Here is a 19,525-nt window from a genome sequence, read left to right as displayed (position 1 = left end):
CCTTTATAAGGTAGGTAAAATGAGGACCCAGATTGTTGGGGGGAATAAAAGTTGACTTTGTATATAATATACAAATGGATGAAGACTATTGCTTAACACAATGTAAGCCGCCCTGAGTCTTCGGAGAAGGGCGGGATATAAATTCAAATAAAAATAATAAAAAAATAAAAAATAAAAACTTTGGTTATACTATAGAGTTAGATAAATGTCAGAAACTGTGGGACAGGAACTATAAACTAACAATGTCAACTGCATATAAGGAAAATTTATATAAAATGTTTTATGGGTGGCACCTTCCACCAGTAAAACTGGCAAAGATGTTTAAGAGCATGTCTTAAATGTTGGAAATGTAATCAGATACCAGGTTCATATTATCACATGTGGTGGACATGCCCAAAGGCAAAAAAATACTGGACAAAAATACATAGAAAAAAATGGTAAAGCAACATATAGATTTAAAACCAGAATATTTTTATTGGGTATCTTATCAGAAAAGTAAAATAAAGGGAATACATATTTAATTTTGTATGTGTTAACAGCGGCTAGAATTGTGTTTGCACAATAATGGAAAAATAAAGAGATCCCTACAGATGAAAGTGTAATAAAAATATTAGAATGTGCAGAAATGGTTAGATTAACACTTAAAATGAAGGAGAAGGAAGAAACAGAATATTTTTTTAACATGGAATTCGGTTTACCAATGGCTAACTAACAGAAAAAAAGTTAGAAATTTAAAAGCTTAAGAGAATGATTAATTATATAAGGAAGGTTTACTAAAATGGATAAGCAAATACTATTATTATTATGATCATTATTGTTATGAATATTATTGTTATTATCACCATTACTATTTCTCAAAATTAACTGTACCCAGACAACACACTGTTTATATAGACATTGAATTTTTATGTTTATTTTAAAAAATCTATTTTAAAAAAAGGAATTCAGGCAAGAGGTTTGTGGCCTGCTAAAAGTTTTATTTTCTTATTCAGTCAACATAAAATAATAAAAAGGGGGAATAAAACGTAACAAATACAATCAGGATCGACAGAGAGAAATAAGTCTTAATTGTATATTAGCAACTATAAAATAAATCAAATAGGTTATACTCTGAACACCTCTATTAAAATAATAGCATGTTTACTTTCCCAACACTAATTTATATATACATATAAAAATATAATTTATATATACACACGCATACACACACACACACACACACACACACACACACACACACACACCATTGGTCACACTACCACCCATCACACTCATGAGTTCATCGAAGCCTGGCACTTCACAAGCAATTCCATCAACAGACAATTGACCTACAACCAGCCTATAAACTCCTCAGAATCCAAATCAACTGCCCAGAGACAGCACCAACTCTCAACCAACCCACGCAACTCCCCACCACCAACAGTTCACCACCCAATGACCCTGACCTGATGTAACTTCCCTGCCACAAGACACATCACAAGACTCTCACTTGACACATCCATACCTGAAGCCCTTATAAACAGAAGAACACTGACACCACCTAAACTCTGCTGAAGATGTTATCTAGCCTGGTAACAAAACATTCAGAAATCAACCCACAAGCTTGGAGAATGAACCTTTACCCTCATCCTATACCTGAGCTACAGATATTTGCCACTATTGCAAAGATCAATGTGGCAGACACCTGATATAGCCCTGTGAGAGGCAGGTATACAAAAACAGATGGCAATGGTATCATTAAAATAAGAGAGACTGAAAAGAACATTAATGCATTTAGGCCTGTAAATCAGCTTTGGAAGATAATCTTTTACCTCTGTGATAAGCATATGCTGGGTCAAAGTCTTGGATAAGTATTAGTCATGGCAAACAGCTTTTGCATCTTCGCCAGCAATAGAATACAAGAAATTTAGTTCCTGGCCACTTTATAATATATCTGATCACTCAAGGCAACATGATCCCCTTTTGATTTTGCTTACACAAATAGATTGTAAATGGATTTCTGAGAGATATCCTTTAACACAGCTTGTGTAATCATAACTATTCTAGAAATAGCTTAGGAGAAAAGAGGTTCAAACACCACTATGCATTTTTTTCTCCAGAAAACTTAAAAAAACAAACACTTGCACAAGCCATGTCACATTTCTGTTTTTACTACTACCTTCTGCTCCATGTGTCTTCCCCAACTGCCCATGGTTAAGGGAGGTGATCAAGTGCTTCGCTGAGTGCAGGCTATATCTTCTGCTTCCTTGAAGTGGGCAGTCACACTAATTCCATTGAAAAAGCCTTCCCCTGACTCAGCAGAATTTACTGATTACAGTGAATCATCAATCCCAATAGTCCATTCTGGGTAGTATGATTGAGAAGCTTCAGAGTTACCTGGCTGAAACTGAATACGTGGCTCCATTTCAGTCAGGGTTTTCTCCAAGAAATGGCACTTAGGCTACTATGGCTACTATGGATGTCTTGGTAGATGATCTAGCCAGAAACTAGAATGGAAGATACCAACTCTACTTTTACATCTCTAGGCATTTTTTGATACCATTAGCAACAGCATTGTTCTTGGCCATTTGGAAGAGTTGGGCACTGGGACTGTTTTGCAGAGGTCCTGGTCCTCTCTGTTATGATGTGCCAAGAAGGTACATCGTTTTAACAAACTGCATCATTGTTTGGTTTGGTGGCTGCAGTGCCTCAGAGAGGAAATCCATTCAGAGAGGTAAGGACAGCCCAGAAGATTATAGGAAGCTTGCTTCCTGTTATTCAGGATACTGCTTATAAGTGCTATGTGCTTAGAGCTCAAAGCATTGTTAGAGATCCCACACACCCATATCATAGTCTGTTTCTGTTGCTCCCCTCTGGGAAGAGGATTTGAAGTATTTCTAGCAGGACTACCAGATTCTGTAACAGCTTTGTTCCCTATGCCATCTGGGAAGATGGGGAGAAACAGGCTCAAGCTTAATCCCTCCAAGACGGAGTGGCTGTGGATGCCGGCATCCCGATTCAGTCAGCTGCAGCTGCGGCTGACTGTTGGAGGCGAGTTATTGGCCCCAAAGGATAGGGTGCGCAACTTAGGTGTCCTCCTGGATGAACGGCTGTCGTTTGAAGATCATTTGACGGCCGTCTCCAGGAGGGCCTTCCACCAGGTTCGCCTGGGTCGGCAGTTGCGCCCCTTCCTTGATCGGGATGCCTTGTGCACGGTCACTCATGTGCTCGTTACCTCTCGCTTGGATTATTGTAATGCTCTCTACATGGGGCTCCCCCTGAGGTGCACTCGGAGGCTTCAGTTAGTCCAGAATGCAGCTGCGCGGGTGATAGAGGGAGCTTCGCGTAGCTCCCGTGTAACACCGCTCCTGCGCAGACTGTACTGGCTACCTGTGGCCTTTCGGGTGCACTTTAAGGTTTTGGTTACGACCTTTAAAGCGCTCCATGGCTTAGGGCCTGGGTACTTACGGGACCGCCTGCTGTTACCACATGCCTCCCACCGACCCGTACGCTCTCACAGAGAGGGACTTCTCAGGGTGCCGTCCGCCAAGCAATGTCGGCTGGCGGCCCCAGGAAGGTCCTTCTGTGGGGCTCCACACTCTGGAACGAAGCTTCCCGGCTTACGCCAAATACCTGACCTTCGGACCTTTCGCGAACTGAAGACATATCTTTTCATTCGCTGGCTGGCTTAAATTTTATTGATTTTAAATTTTCTACCACTAATTTTTAAAATGGGGTTTTAGTTTTTATATATTTTTAAAGTTTCAGGCCAATTATAATAAGTTTTTTAAATTTGCATTTTAAACTGTATATTGTATTGTTTGTTTTTACTTTGCCAGTACACCGCCCTGAGTCCTTCGGGAGAAGGGCGGTATAAAAATCAAATAAATAAATAAAATAAATAAATAAATCTATCTGGTAAACTCGCAAGATTCATTTTTCTCGCCTTGTGCATGTATACATCTGAACTAGACTGTGTTGTTTCTCCATGTCATACAATATATGTGGGTATATGCATAATTTTGTATTTTATCTATTTGTTTATTTTGTCACATTTATGTAGTGTATATTGGAGGTGAAGATCCTTTGTGAGCTGTATGCAATGAAATGTGATTTTAATGTATGCTGATTAGTGTACATTCATAGTGAGAATAAAGTTATTCTAAGTCTAAGGTAGAACTGTGGGAGCCAAAGTTCCACAGCATTTTGACTTTTCAAAAGTCTTTTTTAATTATTTTTATCGTATAAAATACAAAAAAAGAAAAGAAAATAGGAAATTAAGGGAAGGAAAGGGAACAGGAAAAGGGGGTGTGAAATACAAGAGGGAAGAGAAAAAGAAAGAAAAGTGGGCATTGCCTTCCAACTCTTCCTAGCACAGTACAAGAGAAATACACTCCAACCTCAACTTTTTGCTTTTACATATTCTATCTATCTGTATTTAGAAAGATAGTAGAGAGACATCTTTATCCAGCTTTTTAACTGTTAATTATGTCAATAACAGATTTTATTTTTGTTTACATTTTAATTATATTCTGATATTTTTGTACCCTGTACCTTTTTTTGTCACTTAAGGGCTGGAATGAACAAAAAGTTGAGATATGACATTCAATAATAAGTAAATAAGTTGCAGTTTAATTATAGGGAATATAATTATTTTACTGCTTTCCTCTTAATTACTTGTAAAGGAAAGGTAGATGCATGATTGAATACACTCTAGTTAAATTCTAGGGATGTTTTCCTTCTGGGAGCTAAGTTATAGGACTGATACGAAACATTAATCATTATCAAAAACCATTTCCTTTACCAGAAGCATAGGAAACGTTTGAAATCAACTGTATTTATAGTCTATGATAGCACCATGTCACAAATGTTATAAATTGTGAATTTGGAAATGTAGCTTGAAGCTACTTTGGAGATCTCAAAGGCCTGGCCTTCTTTTGGTCTACATCAGCTTTTTAATTGGCAAATGTTTCATTCCTTGATAAATTAGTGGACCAGTGAAATGCAGTGGGATATAATACACTTGGATTTCAGAAAGGCATTTAACAAAGTAGACCATAACCTACTTCTTGGTAAGCTAAAAATATGTAGGATAGACAGCATCACTGTTGCTCCATCACTGGAGGCTTTTGAGAAAAAACTGGACAGCCACTTCTCTGGAATGCTATAGGGCAGGGATGTCAAACTCAATTTCATTGAGGGCCGGATCAACTTTGTGATTGTCCTCCAGGGGTCTGTGGGGGGGGGAAGGAGGGATGTGGCCGGGGTGGTTGCAGTCGATTGGGCATGACCCAAGGGCATGGCCATCTTGATGTCGCTTACGTGGGTGGTGCCTGTGGTGCCCAGGTGGCATTAGAGAGGGAATCCAGGGGTCATTGGTGAGTGGGGTGGTGGGTGGGAGGCTTGGTCCCACAGGATGAGGTGAGGCGAGGCAGAGGGTGGGACAGGTACAGCTGGAAATCGTCGGTTACCATGTGCTTATTGCCCTTTGTGTCTGGGGGGATGATTTTCCAGCTGTAGCCACAGTCTGACAGCCCCTCAGCTGGTGCACACTGCAGCTCTGGAGCCTGCTGCCACCACTGAGCTTGCCGTCCAACCAGGAGGTGGGGGGAGGAATGTGATGCAGACCTCTGGATGTGCTTACTATGTCCCACTGTCTGATTTAGCTTGCGGTTGGAGAGCAGGTCACCGTTGGTCATCTTCTCAGCCCCCTTGCAACTCTTGCCTTTCGCCTGCACATGCAGCGTGTTCTTCTTGCACACCCGATGCAACTCAGCCCTGCTGCGGGCTGCTGCAGTGGTCCACAGTGATGCCTTGGTGTGTCGGGTACAGCAGCCTTAGCAAGAAGCAGGAGAGGGCGTGGCACTTCCCCGCCCGCCATCAGACCAAACACATGGGGCCTGGCTGGGCTTCCTCGAAGTGTGGCAAGTAGTAGGGTGGGAAATGGCACCCATCCCAAGGCTGGAGGAAGAAGGCCTTTCTGCAGAAACTGGGCCTTTGAACCCTGCTGACTCAACTGCTACTCCTGAACTGCCTGCTGCTTACCAGGTGCCTCCATGGAGCCAAAGTGTCCTCTGTCAACTTGCAAAGCATTCCTGGCCTGCCTTAGGCCAGGGGGGATGGGAAACACAGCAGCCCAAGACAGATGCACATTCCATGCTTATCTCTCTCAAGGCTGTACCCTAGGGCTACATACAGCAGTGAGGGGAGTGATCTCTGCAACCCGCAAAATTGCTCCATTGGTGAATGTGATTAATGACACACCCTGGGGGGGGAGGGGGGAAGCAGGGTCATATTGGAGTGTAAATTATGTAGGGTCAGAGCTGGTTTCACTTGGGAACATGCCAACACGTAGCTCCTATTAAATAACTGGATTTCTTTTGAAGCTTGGCTCGAAACTCAGGATTTAATTAGGGCATCCATCAGAACCCTGAGACCAAGCCAGCTCTCTCAAAACTAATCAATATTACTGGGATTCCTGGGTCCCAGGCTCTCCAGTCGTTCCCTGACACCTGGGGTGCTTGGAGAGGACAGACTATCTGAAGTTTGTCCTTTCCAAGGCATGGCAGAGGACAGACTATCTGAAGAGAGCCTGCCCCAGATGACCCAGAGGGAGGCAGAGCTTGCCTCCAACCAGGGACTTCCAGGACCCAGCAGCCTAATTGCAACATAGGTCCAGCCCTCCCTGGACATCAAAGCTGAGACGCTCGCCCCAGTGACTGAACCCTTTGTAATGAGGAGCCATCATGCCACCCAAAAGAGAGGGAAGTTGCAGAAGAGCCCTTTGAAGTGAGGAGACGCAGATGAAAATGCAGCCCCCCTTCTCCACCCACCAGAAGGAGAAGGAGCCCAAAGTTGCAGCCAATGCCTTTTCCATGCAGCAGGCAAGCTGCCCAGGGTAGATAGCCCCTTCCCTCTCTGAACTGGAGCCAAGGAAGACGGCCAGCCACATCAAGCACAGACTTACAGGGGCTGATAGGGGAGGGAGGAGCAGTCTGAAAGAACCATCCTGCTTCAGGGGGAAATTTGATGGGGACTCAGACCAGCTAGCTCTATTCCTTGACTTGGCTGAGATCCACTTAGAGCATTATGGACATCTCTACCCATCCCCCAGAGCCATGGTGAATACCATTGCTGAGGGGCTAGAGGGAGAAGCAAGGGAATGGCTAGCAGCCCTCCAACAAGAGGAGAGCACCCCAACTGCAAGACATAGATAACTACTAGAGGCCAGATTTGAGGAGGAGGACCCATACGAGGAAGATGAGCTCAGAAATCTAAAGCAGAGGGGGCGACCCATCAAGAAACACATCCGTGAATTCAGGAGAGTCATTGGGAAGCTACCCCCTTTGCCAGAGTGGCTGTTAGTTCATTTTTTCAGAACAAGCCTGGACAAGCAAATTGCCCGGCTAACCGCCTATCAGGACATCCTGAACTGACTCTCTGAGTGGTTCCAAGTAGCCATAAAAGTCAATGGCGGATTGCATGCCAATGACACGAGAAAGCAACTGAACACTAAAGAGAGAGGTCAACCAGACCAGAGACCACCCAGCTGATGGGGAACCACAGCACCACAGCCGGCCCCAAAACCAACCCTCCCACGAAGTCCGCTGAAATGCTTCAGACATGGGGGGATAGGCCACATGGCATCAGCATGAGCAACCCCAACCCCGAAAACAAGGCCAGAGCCACCACCCGAGGCACGATCGGAATGAGGCCCTAGGCATGCCACTGACACATCCCAGAAGGCCCTCCAGGCTGCAGATGTCCCTCCCCACCTGGCCGAAGGGAGAGGGAACCCCAGGCAATGACGACCAGTCACCAGATTCCTACGACAGCGAGGACGAGGGCGAAAAAGACCCAATGTTGAGTGAACCGGTCCACCCTTTCGCTTTCCCAATATGCCTCACAGCCCCCAAAACAGGAATTCAGGGGACTTTTCAAGCCCTAATAGACTCAGGCTGCACTAGATGCTTGATCAACCTAACCACGGTCCTGGGGATCAGAGCAAAAAGACTGGCCCATCCAATCTGGTTCGAACAGGATGATGGGTCCCTATTATGGGGGAGCCTATGCTACCCACCTGACCGAAATTGCTCCATTGTTGAATGTGATTAATGACATACCCTGGGGGGAGGGAGGAAACAGGGTCATATTGGAGTGTAAATTACGTAGGGTCAGAGCTGGTTTCACTTGGGAACGTGCCAACATGTAGCTCCTAATAAATAACTGGATTTCATTTAAAACATGGCTCGAGACTCATGATTTAATTAGGGCATCTGTCAGAACCCTGACATCCCTGTCTGCACTTGGGCGTCTGTTGTGTCTGCGCCCCCTGAGCCGGGCCACCTGCCAGAAAGTGACTCAGAAAGTGAGGGGGAAGGGCCATCGGGACTTAACCTCTGGAGCACTGGCTTCCCTGGCTCAGCTCCAGGAGCCAGAGGCAGGCCAGGTGGAGGAGATAACGAGGCCTCCGTCCCCTGACTCTTCCCCCCTCCAGGCCACACCTCCAGACCCGGCTGATGGCAATCAGGCCTGGCTGGATCCTAGGTTTCGTAGGCAGGAGAGGCAGGAACAACAGAAGCAGGGGTGGGGCAGGCCTAGGAAGTGCTGAGTCATGGAGCCACACCCCACAGGATATAAAAGCAGCAAGGGCTGCTATACCACTTTGTGGCGAGCAAATCAATTGCTTAGAGGGAGAATTAGAGCTGAAGTCCTGTTTGTTCCTGGTTTCCTGGCTGACTCATCGGCATCAAGAGAGATAACAGAGACACTTGGCAGACGCTCGCTAGTTTGCTGCCAGAGCTGATAGTTGCCGGCTAATTAAGTCATTGCTCGTGTCTCCCGGACTGCGGAGAGGGACAGATCAGTGTCTGTTTATAGAGCAGTAAAGGCTCACCAGGTGGTGTCGCGTCCCACTCCTCCGCTGACAGCTGGGTCAGGGAAATCCGAATCAGGCTTGCCTCTGCAGCTCTGCCCAAAGTCCTAGCAAAGTCCTCAGAGCAGGCAGGAGACCAGTAAGTGACTTCAGCAAGATAAGTTCGACTTTTGCCTGACTCAGAGACTGCCAGAAAGTAGATCCTTTATATAGGCCATGGGGTGTGGCTCCATGACTTAGCACTCATTAAGGCCTGCCCCTCCCTTCCCTCTGTTGCCTCCGCCTCTCCAATCTTCTGATGCGAGGGTCACTCCAATCAGCTGTTCTTGGGAGTAAACCCTCCTCAGGCTCACCTGCTGTGGAGGAGGGGGAGGGGTCTAGCTGCTCCGTTTGCCTGGGCATGGAGTCAGGGCTGGGGCAGGGAGATGCTCCTTCTTCTGCAGTTTGTGGGGGCATGGAGCCAGGACTGGGACCGGGAGGCATACATTCCTCAGTGTTCGGGAGCAGGTAAGAAGGCCCCGGCTGCTCTGAGGGCGGGCAAGACACAACAGGTGGACTCTCTGCTGCTGCCCCCTGCGCCGCCTTCTCTGGGATTGTTGGGGAAGGTCTCCACGGAAGAGATGCAGCGGGATCTGTCGCTAGGGGTTGTCCTGCTTCATGGCGTTGTTGGGAGTGCTGGAGGGTGGGATTTATGCAGCTGCAGAGGGCAAGGGATGCAGGATCCCAGGCCTCCAGCAATGACGCTTGAAACAGCTGAGCTGCACCTTTTGGGAATGCCGGCCGAGCGGGGAATTTGCTTACAACCCTCAACTAGGAATGGAGATGTGGCGGGGGGCTGCAAGACAGAAGGCTGCCTTCAGCAGGGCCGTTTTGGTCCAGGGAAGGGTCCACAGTCTCAGGACCTCTATCTGAAGGAGCTGCATCAGCCAGGCAGTGCCCTGAAAGTGCTCTGGAGCTGCTGCCTCGCAGGGCAGGGCAGGGCAGGGCAGGGCTCGGTGCTCCCAGCCCTAGTCAAGGGTGCGCATCCATCAGGGTTCTCTACCCCCGACAGCTCCTGAGTGGCAGTTCTGTCATTGCTTTGCAGACCTGCCCAGCCTGAAGGAGGCAAAGTGGGCAGCTAGAAAGGCCGAGTAGTGGTGGTAGAGTGCCCCCAGGTCCAGCAGGCAAAAGACTGCCACCGTGAGTGGGGAAAGCCAAATCCCCATCAGTGCCATGGCCACCCAAGCCCAGCAGAGATGGTGGGGAGGCACGCAATCCTGGCTGGACTTGGGCGGCTTGCTGCTGATGGGGATCTGGCTTTTCCACTCGCAGTGGCCACTTTTTGCCTGGTGGGCCTCGGTGTACTTTACCATCTACTTGGCCTTTCTAGCTGGCTGCTTCGCCTCCTTCGGACTGGATGGGCCTGGCAAGGGCAGCAGCCTAATGGACCTGTATGAGCTGCTAACAGCCTCGTTAGTGGCAGTGGCCCACAGCGGTGCCAAGTTATGTTGGGTGCACAAGGAGAAAACACTCCATATGCGGGTCAAGTGCAGGACCTGCAAGGGGGCCAAGGAGAAGTCCAGCAGTGACCTGCTCTCCAACTACAAGCAGAAACAGACGGGATGGAGTAGGCAGGCAGATTGTGTGTGGCAGCCGCCGCCCCATACCCTGCCTAACCTTGTCTTGGCTCACGGCAGCAGTAGCTGGCGGCAAAGGTGCGGGGGAGAGGCACACAGCCTGGTCTGCTGGATGTGCTGGGCAGCCACCTGCCTGTTCCAGCCATGTGGGATGGAGCATGCATGTGGTCCACATCACGTGCTTCTCCCCTGACTGCCTGCTGCTGCCACACCTGTTTCTTTGAAGCCCAGGTGCGGAGTCCCTAATACCTCCAGGGATACGTCGACTCCCTGACCTCCGGACCTTTCGACGCGAGCTCAAGACATTTCTGTTTCATCGCGCAGGGCTGGCCTAATAGTTTTAATGGGGGCATTTATTAGAGTTTTATTAGTGTTTTAAACATTTCTAGCCAAATTGAATCAGTTTTTTTAATAATGTTTTAATTTTTGTATTTTTGTTTTTATTCGGCTGTAAACTGCCCTGAGTCCTTTGGGAGAAGGGCAGTATATAAATCAAAATAATAAAAATAAATAATAAATACTGGACACCACCCTCCCTGCATGTGCACACACACAACTGAAAGGTCAGAGATGCTTATTTTCAACCTGGTGGTATCCACGCTGGGATGGGGTGGGCTGGGCCCAAAAAATGCTGGCCCACCATCTCCTGTGCGCATTCATGCATACCGGCATGTGCACCTGCCTCCTGTGTGCACGGGCTCACGCTGAGATGGTGGCCAGGCCAAAACAATGTGGGCTGGACTCTTCCAGTTCCTAGGGCAGCCACTCGGGCCAGATCTGGCCACATCGGACGGCCCGTGAGCTTTGAGTTTGACAACCCTGGTATAGGGTCTCCTCTTGAACAGGGTTTTGGACTAGAAGACTTCCAAGGTCCCTTCCAACTCTGTTATTCTGTTAAATTTTGGATATAGATGAAAAGTGAGTTCTTTGCAGTATTTTGAAGGTGCTAAAAATCATTCCTTTTACCTTGTTCAACTCTTTGGTTTTAAGCAATATGTCTTTTCTGTTGTACACTTTTCTTCTTTGATTCAGGACCTGATACTAGTCTTGGGACCAATAACTTTGGGAAATTTTATAATAGAATGACTACGTGGAACTTCTAAAAACTAATTTTTTTAATCCTAAAAATCCTAAAGGATTTTTCAGCTTATGGGATAGCTGAAGCAATAAAGAGTGGCCTATCGTTTCTCCATTGAATACTGGTACCCTATGATTAATGGGTATAAATGGTGTTCAAAATATTTTTTTAAAATTCTTTTTATTATCCCTAAGAGCTGGAAATTTTCTTGCTTTTTTGCAGATCTTATCAAAAAGTTAGCACTGCAGACATTTGGAAATAAGCCTGGTGATTATCAAAAGGTAAATTTATTGTTTTATTGTGTTCAAATGTAATACATTTGAGATTTTCTTTGCAAGCTAAATATTGTTATGTTAACTCTGCCACATTTCCTGATTACTTTTCCAGATTCTAAAGGTAAAGATCTGCCTGCTGTTTCCTTTTGCTTCCATATAATTCAATATTTTCCTAAAAGATTTATGAAATTTTTGAAATCTATAAAAATGAAAACATATTATATCTTATTGCATAGATCAGTTTTGCTGATACGATATTGTTACAAAATGATTTTAAGATAAATTGAGTTTCTCATCACTTGGGCTTCTGAATGCAGTTTCTTTATACAGGCAATCCCTGAGTTACGAGTGTTCCCTTGGAAAACGTTCAAAGTTACACAATAAGCGCTCCCTCGTGTTTACGATTGAGTCCTGAAACGTAGAATGTTGCAGCACCATGGCAATTGTTCGTCCTTCTGAATGATCACAGAGGCGCTGCAACATTAGCCCTGCCTATTCCCCGCACCCGCACGCCAGGTCTTCAAAAGCACTAGGCCTGTGTGTACTGTACTCTAGATATCCTTCGCTTTCTTGATCTGTTTTGGCACTTCAGACCTTCGGTGAGTACACAGAGAACGGAGGCCTAAAGTACTGCAAAATCACACAAGATCAATAGCGTGGGATCTCATGCTATTGATCTCTTCTGTTCTCACAGTATTTTAGGCCTCTGTTCTCTACAAATGGAGGCCTGGACGAGATCTGCAGCAAAAGACTTTATAAATGGGGAGAAGGCCTGAAACATCAAAGCTTTCCCTTCATTTCCAAAGCCTTTTGCTATCTTTGCAAAAAGCCTTTGAAATCCAAAATTGAGCTCCACAGCTCTGTTTTGGTGTGCACAGGCGTCATCCAGCACTTCGCAGCCTGAAACAGAGCTCCAAAGGGGCAGACCGACCCAATAAAATACCTCATGTGTCAGCCTCCACTCCAATCCTCACATCCTTTTGTACACTTTATATTCAGTAGTCAGATTGCAGTGGGGTTTTATGTGTAATGTACATAGGTCATGGATTCAGGTTAAGTAGAGAGGGCCCTTTAAGAGTGTCGTCTGACATGAGATCAAGGGGAGGGGAGATTGATGGTTTGAATTCAGCAGGAATGTTGAAAATGCTTTCAACGGACATTGCATTTCCGAGATGATTTACAGCCAGAGACCTGCGGAAGAAGATTACCATGGGGGGCCGAGAAGGAGCTGGCATTGGACCAGACCTGGCTGACCTCTTGTGGGAGGAGGGACTAACGATGGGATATGGAATGTTAGCCATATTTTGTCTCAGATCCAACTTTATACTGCTGCAGTCCAGATATATTTAGTAAAAGTACTTTTCTTTATTTGCAAACGAAGTCAAGGTGTATTCTTTCTTAAATATAATCAGAGGCAGCCTGACATCATGTTTCCCACAATTGCTTTCTCCCCTACCCAATCTGCTGCGCCGGGTCACTTAACCATTGAAAGATCTAGCAAGCTATCACCTCTCTAGCCTCTCAGCTGTGTGTGCCACTCTGGATCTCCATTTTGGTGTGCACAGGCCTTGTCTGGCACTTTGCAGTCCATAACGGAGCTCAGGAGGGGTGTGCAGGGTTAAGAAGCTAGAGAGGAGACAGCTTGCTAGATCTTCACATGGTAAGTGATCTAGTACAGCAGATTGGGTAGTGGGGGAAGCAGTTGTGGGGAACATGAAATATTTCAGTGGGACAGGTGGTGGTCTTAAGCAGGTGGCCTGTTCCATCACTAGGCCCATCCTGAAATACCTCATGTACATTTAACAAACCGTGCATTCGATTAACGAATGCATGGGTGAAACGGAGAGATCTCATTCAAGATATGAAATTCACTCCCACGAATTCTCAGTTTACAAATGGAATGGGCAGTCTCCATTACATTCGTAACTTAAGGACTACCTGTACTTCTTTCTCTGTTGTATAATCAGCTTTGGGAGAATCTGTTTACTGGCAATACTTTCCATTTGAATGAAATTAACCCTTTGTGGCACAGTATGTAGAATCATGCTGTGTGTTCATGGATGTGCTAATGTTACAGAGATGAGCTCCACAGTACTGATAACAATCTCTTTTTGTTTAGAATGGTTTTTGCTGAGACCATTAGAGATGGCACTCTAATCACAGAAAGGAAAACTTGGAGGAAAAGTAGAATCCATTTAATCCAACTCGCTGCTCTGCTTGTTTATCATTTTCCATTGTGAAACACTGGTCACAGAGATGTTTTAGTAATGGACTAGGCTTCAGAGAAAGCTTATTGTTTTCAATATCTGCACAATGATTTCATTCCTGGTTCCATGTGGTAGTTGCAGACATCAGATTATGAAAGTTTTCTGAATGCTGTGGTGCTGCATTACTAAGTTCTCTTAAGTGTTGCCAGTATAGGTAAAGGATAGAGGAGAGGAGAGAATCTATCACATGTTTTGATGCCCATTTCTGATTTGGCCAAACTGACTAGAAACTTTAAGAATGGCTGGCCAGTTGAGGAGTGTAGAGCACTGATTCTCTGTTCCTGTGTTGCAGCAAAGCATCATGGTCCATTAATGGAATATTAATAGTCCTTGGAATATTCTCTTTTGCCTCTAGAATGAGCGAATCAAGAGAAGAAGTAGGACTATCAGATTGGGGCTACAAAAATCTAGAGAATCACAAGATGGTAGCAGAAAACTATTTTCAAAATTATTGCCAACATCAAGTAATTATCCAGGTTTTTGCAGTCCTAAACCGGTAGCTCCAAAATCTTTTTAGAATTCCAGTTAAAATCAATGTATGTTATCTATTGGTAAAGGTAGTCCTTGACTTCAGATCACATTCGGGACTACAATATCCATTGCTCAGCAAGCTGGTTCTTAAATGAATCATGCCCAGTTTTACAACCTTTTTTTGCCATCGTTTTTAAACAGATCCCTGCAGTTGTTAAGTGAATCACATAGCTCCAACTGGAAACTCTAGTTTCCCCCATTAGCTTTGCTTGTTGAATGCCGGCTAGAAGGGTAGCAAATGGCAATTACATGACCCAAGACACTGCAGCTGTTGAAAATACATGCCATTGCCAAGCACCCAAATTTGGATCACATGTCTATGTGCTATGTCAGAAATAAAATTTGAGGACTGGTTAAAAGTCACTTTTTTCAGTGGTATTTTAACTTAGAAATGTTACTAAACAAATGGTTGTAATAGTTGAGTGTAAGATGGTAGTTTTCAAGTATTTTCCAGAAAATAAATTCCTGTAAATCCAGTTTGATAGAAGAGGGGAGGCTAGTGGGCTTCTGGGAAGCTATTTGGAGTACTTTTCCCTATTCATGAATCCAGATAATTATCATCAATCTGTCTGTCTCAACAGTAAACAGGCTTCCTACTGAAAGGTTGATTGAATTCATTTAATACTCAGGTTAATTGCAGTGATCTCCCACCTCCTTTTTCTGGTTTGTAGTGGTCACTATTATCTCACACATTTTGCTCTTTTGAACAGATGGGGAATTTCTCATTCCAAAAATTATGGTAACTCCAGAGCCCTAAAAATTGCAGTCAACTACAATTATGAGGTTTCTGAGCCATGTAAATAAATGCACCATCTTGGACAATTACAAAAATAAGTTTTATTTGTCAAAATCCCAGTGATTTTCAGGCTTTTCATTTTTGACCTCTTTAAGATAACCATATGATCAGCATGAAACTGGAATATATGGGAAATTGATTTTTTTTCTCCCAATGTCTCTTGATAGGCTCTTAGCTTAAAATATATACCAATCACTTAAACATTTCTTTTATCTATTCTATGTTATTCTTACATTATTAAAACAGTGTGTGGCTTTAGTTTGTATAAAGTGTTTATTATTTTGTGCCAAATTCAGGCACGTATTTCTCTGTATTTAAAAGATCTATTTTGTGGGAGGAGAGGATGAAACAAAAGGGGGAGAGCTGCTTCTCAGTTGTCATTGCATCATGGGTAAGAATGAATCATGGGAACTGGGTGGGTCTTCCTGAATCTTCTGGATGTGGGAATTGAAAACTTTTTTTTCTCCTGCAACTTCCTGCTTCTTGATGAAGGTTTGTGAACTGGGAGGGAGTCTGATGGAGCTTGTGTGTGACCCTTTTTCTAAATTATTAGTTGTTTTCCCTGCAATAATGGAGATAACACAATTGCTTTAGAGGATTTTGAAGATGACTAAAAGACACTGCCCTTTGAATGCCATAAAAAGGACTTAGAGTTTATCAATCTACGGCACAAAGCCATAGTTTCATAGTGAGATGAAACTTCTGATGTTCAACATAAATGATAACCTTGTATCTCATGATTATACCTCATACACTTAAAAGGCGAGTCTAAATCCATTTATATGTTGAATTGTTTTATGACTGCAATTTTTATTTCTTCTTTCCCTATTTTTATGTTTTTACGTATTTTTGAACAATTTTTGAAAGTCAGGCAACTGATTAGGAAGGTCAACGTTTGAGACATCAGTAAGGGTCTCCTTAGTTTTCCATAATATCAGAGATGCTTCTTTGTAAAAGCTGGCATTGGTGAGGTGGACAACTGACTTATAAATAGGGATTTATTCTGATGAGTTCTTCTCCAGGCCAATTCTGTATACACCCAGGGATATAATTGAGTGGTGGATTGGTAAGAAGTTTCTTTGAAATTGGAACCCTTCAAAACATTCAGTGCCAAAATAGTAAAAACATTTTGACCTTCTTGGTAGTGTTTTGAGTTCAGAACAGCCTGATCTTTCAAAAGAATCCCTCTTTTGATCTTAAAAACTGCTGTTTTGTGCTTGAAACACTTACAGAATAGTTAAAATCACTGTTTCTAAGTCAAAACTTTGCACTCTCCAGTTGATCATTCTGCCTCCAATGTTGGTTTAGGCCCTCCTTGAAAAGTGTTCAGATATTTCCAACTTTGTTCTCTGAGGAAACCAGAGTGTATTACTTTGTCCAAATCAATATCAAATATTTGTGAAGGACTTTTAATCTTGGCCCCAACATACCAGGAAAAAGAATAAAGTGCATTATATGTCAGTAAAAAAGGAACGTTTTAAATAAAGGAAATTTGGAATGCCTGAATTAATACTTTGTATTGTATCTGAATAGAAAAATATTTACAGATCCCTCACATCTTGGACATAAACTGTTTCACCTCTTACCCTCAAAATGACACTATAGAGCACTGCATACCCGAACAACTAAACACAAGAACAGTTTTTTTCCGAATGCCATCACTCTGCTAAACCATTCCCTCAACACTGTCAAACTATTTACTAAGTCTGCACTACTATTAATCTTCTCATCGTTCCCATCACCCATCTCCTTCCACTTATGACTGTATGATTGTAATTTTGTTGCTTGTATCTTTACGATTTATATTGATATTGATTGTTTCCTGATTGCTTATTTGTACCCTATGATTATCATTAAGTGTTGTACCTTATGATTCTTGATGAACGTATCTTTTCTTTTATATACACTGAGAGCATATGCATCAAGACAAATTCTTTGTGTATCCAATCACACTTGGCCAATAAAAAAATCTATTCTATTCTATTCTATTGTATCTATTTAACTGATTATCTAAATAATGACAACTAACCGCTTTTTCTAGATTATTTTTGTTAAATAATTAGAAACTTTTTCAGGTAACCAATTTATAATTAATGGCAGAAAAGAGAAAAAGAGAAGAGAAACTAAAGGAGAAATTTTAGTCTCTGGAGTAAAGTTTAATCTATATCTGAACCTGCATAAATAACTTTTTCAAAGACATAAAAGCAGAGACTGAATTCATTACTTTTGACACAACTACTGTGCTGATATACCCCTGGGAATTTAACTCCCTGTAATAGTGTTTCTCACTATTGGCAACACTAAGATGTATGGACTCCAACTATCAGAATTCCCCAGCCAGCATACCATTGAAATTCATACATTTTAAAGGCTGGAGTTGAGAAAAGCTGCCCTACAGAAACTACATTTAGAAAAAACATTTAAACCAAGTAGTGTTTTTCTATCTATTTCTATAGGATGATAAAAAAGGAATGAAATGTGATGTACTTCTGCCCCCAAAGTTAAAAAAAACATATAATAGTTTATATGCTAATGATAATTTGTTCTGTCGAAGGATTCAATTTGTAATAAAATATTACTTTTTTAAAAAATGCAGCCTGTACCAAAAGGCAGCTAGTTCTCTTAGTGGGGCTAGGACAAATTAAATGTCAGTTAAGTTCACTTTGTCATTTACATTCACATTTGCTTTATAAATGCTTTATTCAATACTTGACACTGTTTTCACTTGAAATGGTGGCTGCATAAATTCTGTGAATGCTTGATTTATTGCTCAACTGCTTTCTTTTTATTCCTGCTGCTCTGTACATCATTTTCCTCTGATTTCTACAGCCCGAAAATGTTGTATTGACTCTTCAGGTAAATTTTTTTGTTATTATCTCATGCACCCTTTGCTTCTAACATACCATGAATTGATTCTTAACCTCATCCAACAGTGTTCTTTTCAACATCCTGTAAAGAAAGAAAAGATATTTTAGCAAATATAATGGTGTTTACATTGTTGATTTCATTTATAAATAAATATACAAGTAAATATACTTGTCTCATTTTAAGAAAATTGTATTTAAAATATTTTTATTTATATCTTACAAAATTCCAAATCATACCCAAAACTAAAATCAGGGTACTGATATTAACACTGCATATTGAACTTGTTTATGCTGGAAGTTGTTTTCATTGAAGAATTGGAATCTTTCATATGGGTTCAGTGGAGTGTAATGACATGAAAGTGGCTTGGAAGTTTGTGACGCTCGTTTCATGCTTTGGTTAGTCTAGGACAGGGGCCTCCAAACATGGCAGTTTTAAGACTTGTGGACTTTAACTCCAAGAAATGGTGTGTATAAATGTGTGTGTGTGTGTGTGCACGCCTCTATTCTCTTGTATTTTTTCCACTTGAATATGTGCTAAGTGAATGGCAGGTTTAGTCTTATTGCAGGCCACCATTGCATCTTGTATTGTGTGCATCTTGTTTCCAACCATGATCAGTCAAAAACTTCAGAGAATTCTTTCAATGTGTTTATTCCCCTGCTGCAGCTAAAAGCTGCCAACAAGTGCCATTCTCCGTGGTTTATCAATTCCCCTTTCGAAAGCTAGCAGTTGACCACACTTAGTATTGACATATTTTAAAAAAAATGCTAAGTGAGGTCAGATTTGCTTAATCCTTCAATTGGTGATGACAGTTCCAATTCATCCCAGACTAGTTCTGTGGGCTAGAGTGGGAATTAGGAAAAAAAGCATGGTAATAGAAGGTGAGATCAAGAAAGCCATTTATTCATTCATAGATTTCTGTAGCTACCCACTCACAAAAATGTGGCTCCAAACAGTGTATGCAATAAACACAAAAACACAATAGATCACAGAAGAATGAACCATAAATTACAAGATGACCGGTGGTTTGGAATATACCAATGTATATTACCCCTTATGGGACAAGCTCATCTCACACAGGCCCATGAATGATGTTGCTACAGGGAATCCAGTCTCCTATCTACAGAGCTGCTTCTCTGTTGAAGCTTGCAGGGCTTGAATTTAGTATTCTGAGAGCTTATGGAAGCACTTTTTGCTTTGCTTGAAATCTTTTTTCATGGTTCTGAACTGTACTATGTACACG

The 19,525-nt window shown here is 43.0% G+C and overlaps 1 protein-coding gene across 5 annotated transcripts in view; it reads left to right on the top strand.

The window, feature by feature from the left end:
- Positions 1-19,525, top strand: part of PROM1 (prominin 1) — a 258,262-nt gene that overhangs the window by 70,626 nt on the left and 168,111 nt on the right. For 4 of the 5 annotated variants that reach the window (XM_058193311.1, XM_058193310.1, XM_058193309.1 and 1 more), the window contains one exon: positions 11,771-11,829. Coding sequence is in view for 4 of the 5 variants with exons in the window: in XM_058193310.1 (XP_058049293.1) it covers positions 11,771-11,829 (59 nt within the window). In the remaining variant the exon portion in view is untranslated. Of the gene's footprint in view, positions 1-11,770; positions 11,830-18,246; positions 18,274-19,525 lie in introns of all 5 variants that reach the window. The other variant, XM_058193307.1, reaches the window with a different exon arrangement.

This window comes from Ahaetulla prasina, chromosome 8 (genome assembly GCF_028640845.1).
Source record: "Ahaetulla prasina isolate Xishuangbanna chromosome 8, ASM2864084v1, whole genome shotgun sequence".
Taxonomy (NCBI): domain Eukaryota; kingdom Metazoa; phylum Chordata; class Lepidosauria; order Squamata; family Colubridae; genus Ahaetulla; species Ahaetulla prasina.
This window is presented reverse-complemented; position numbering and strand designations above follow the sequence as displayed.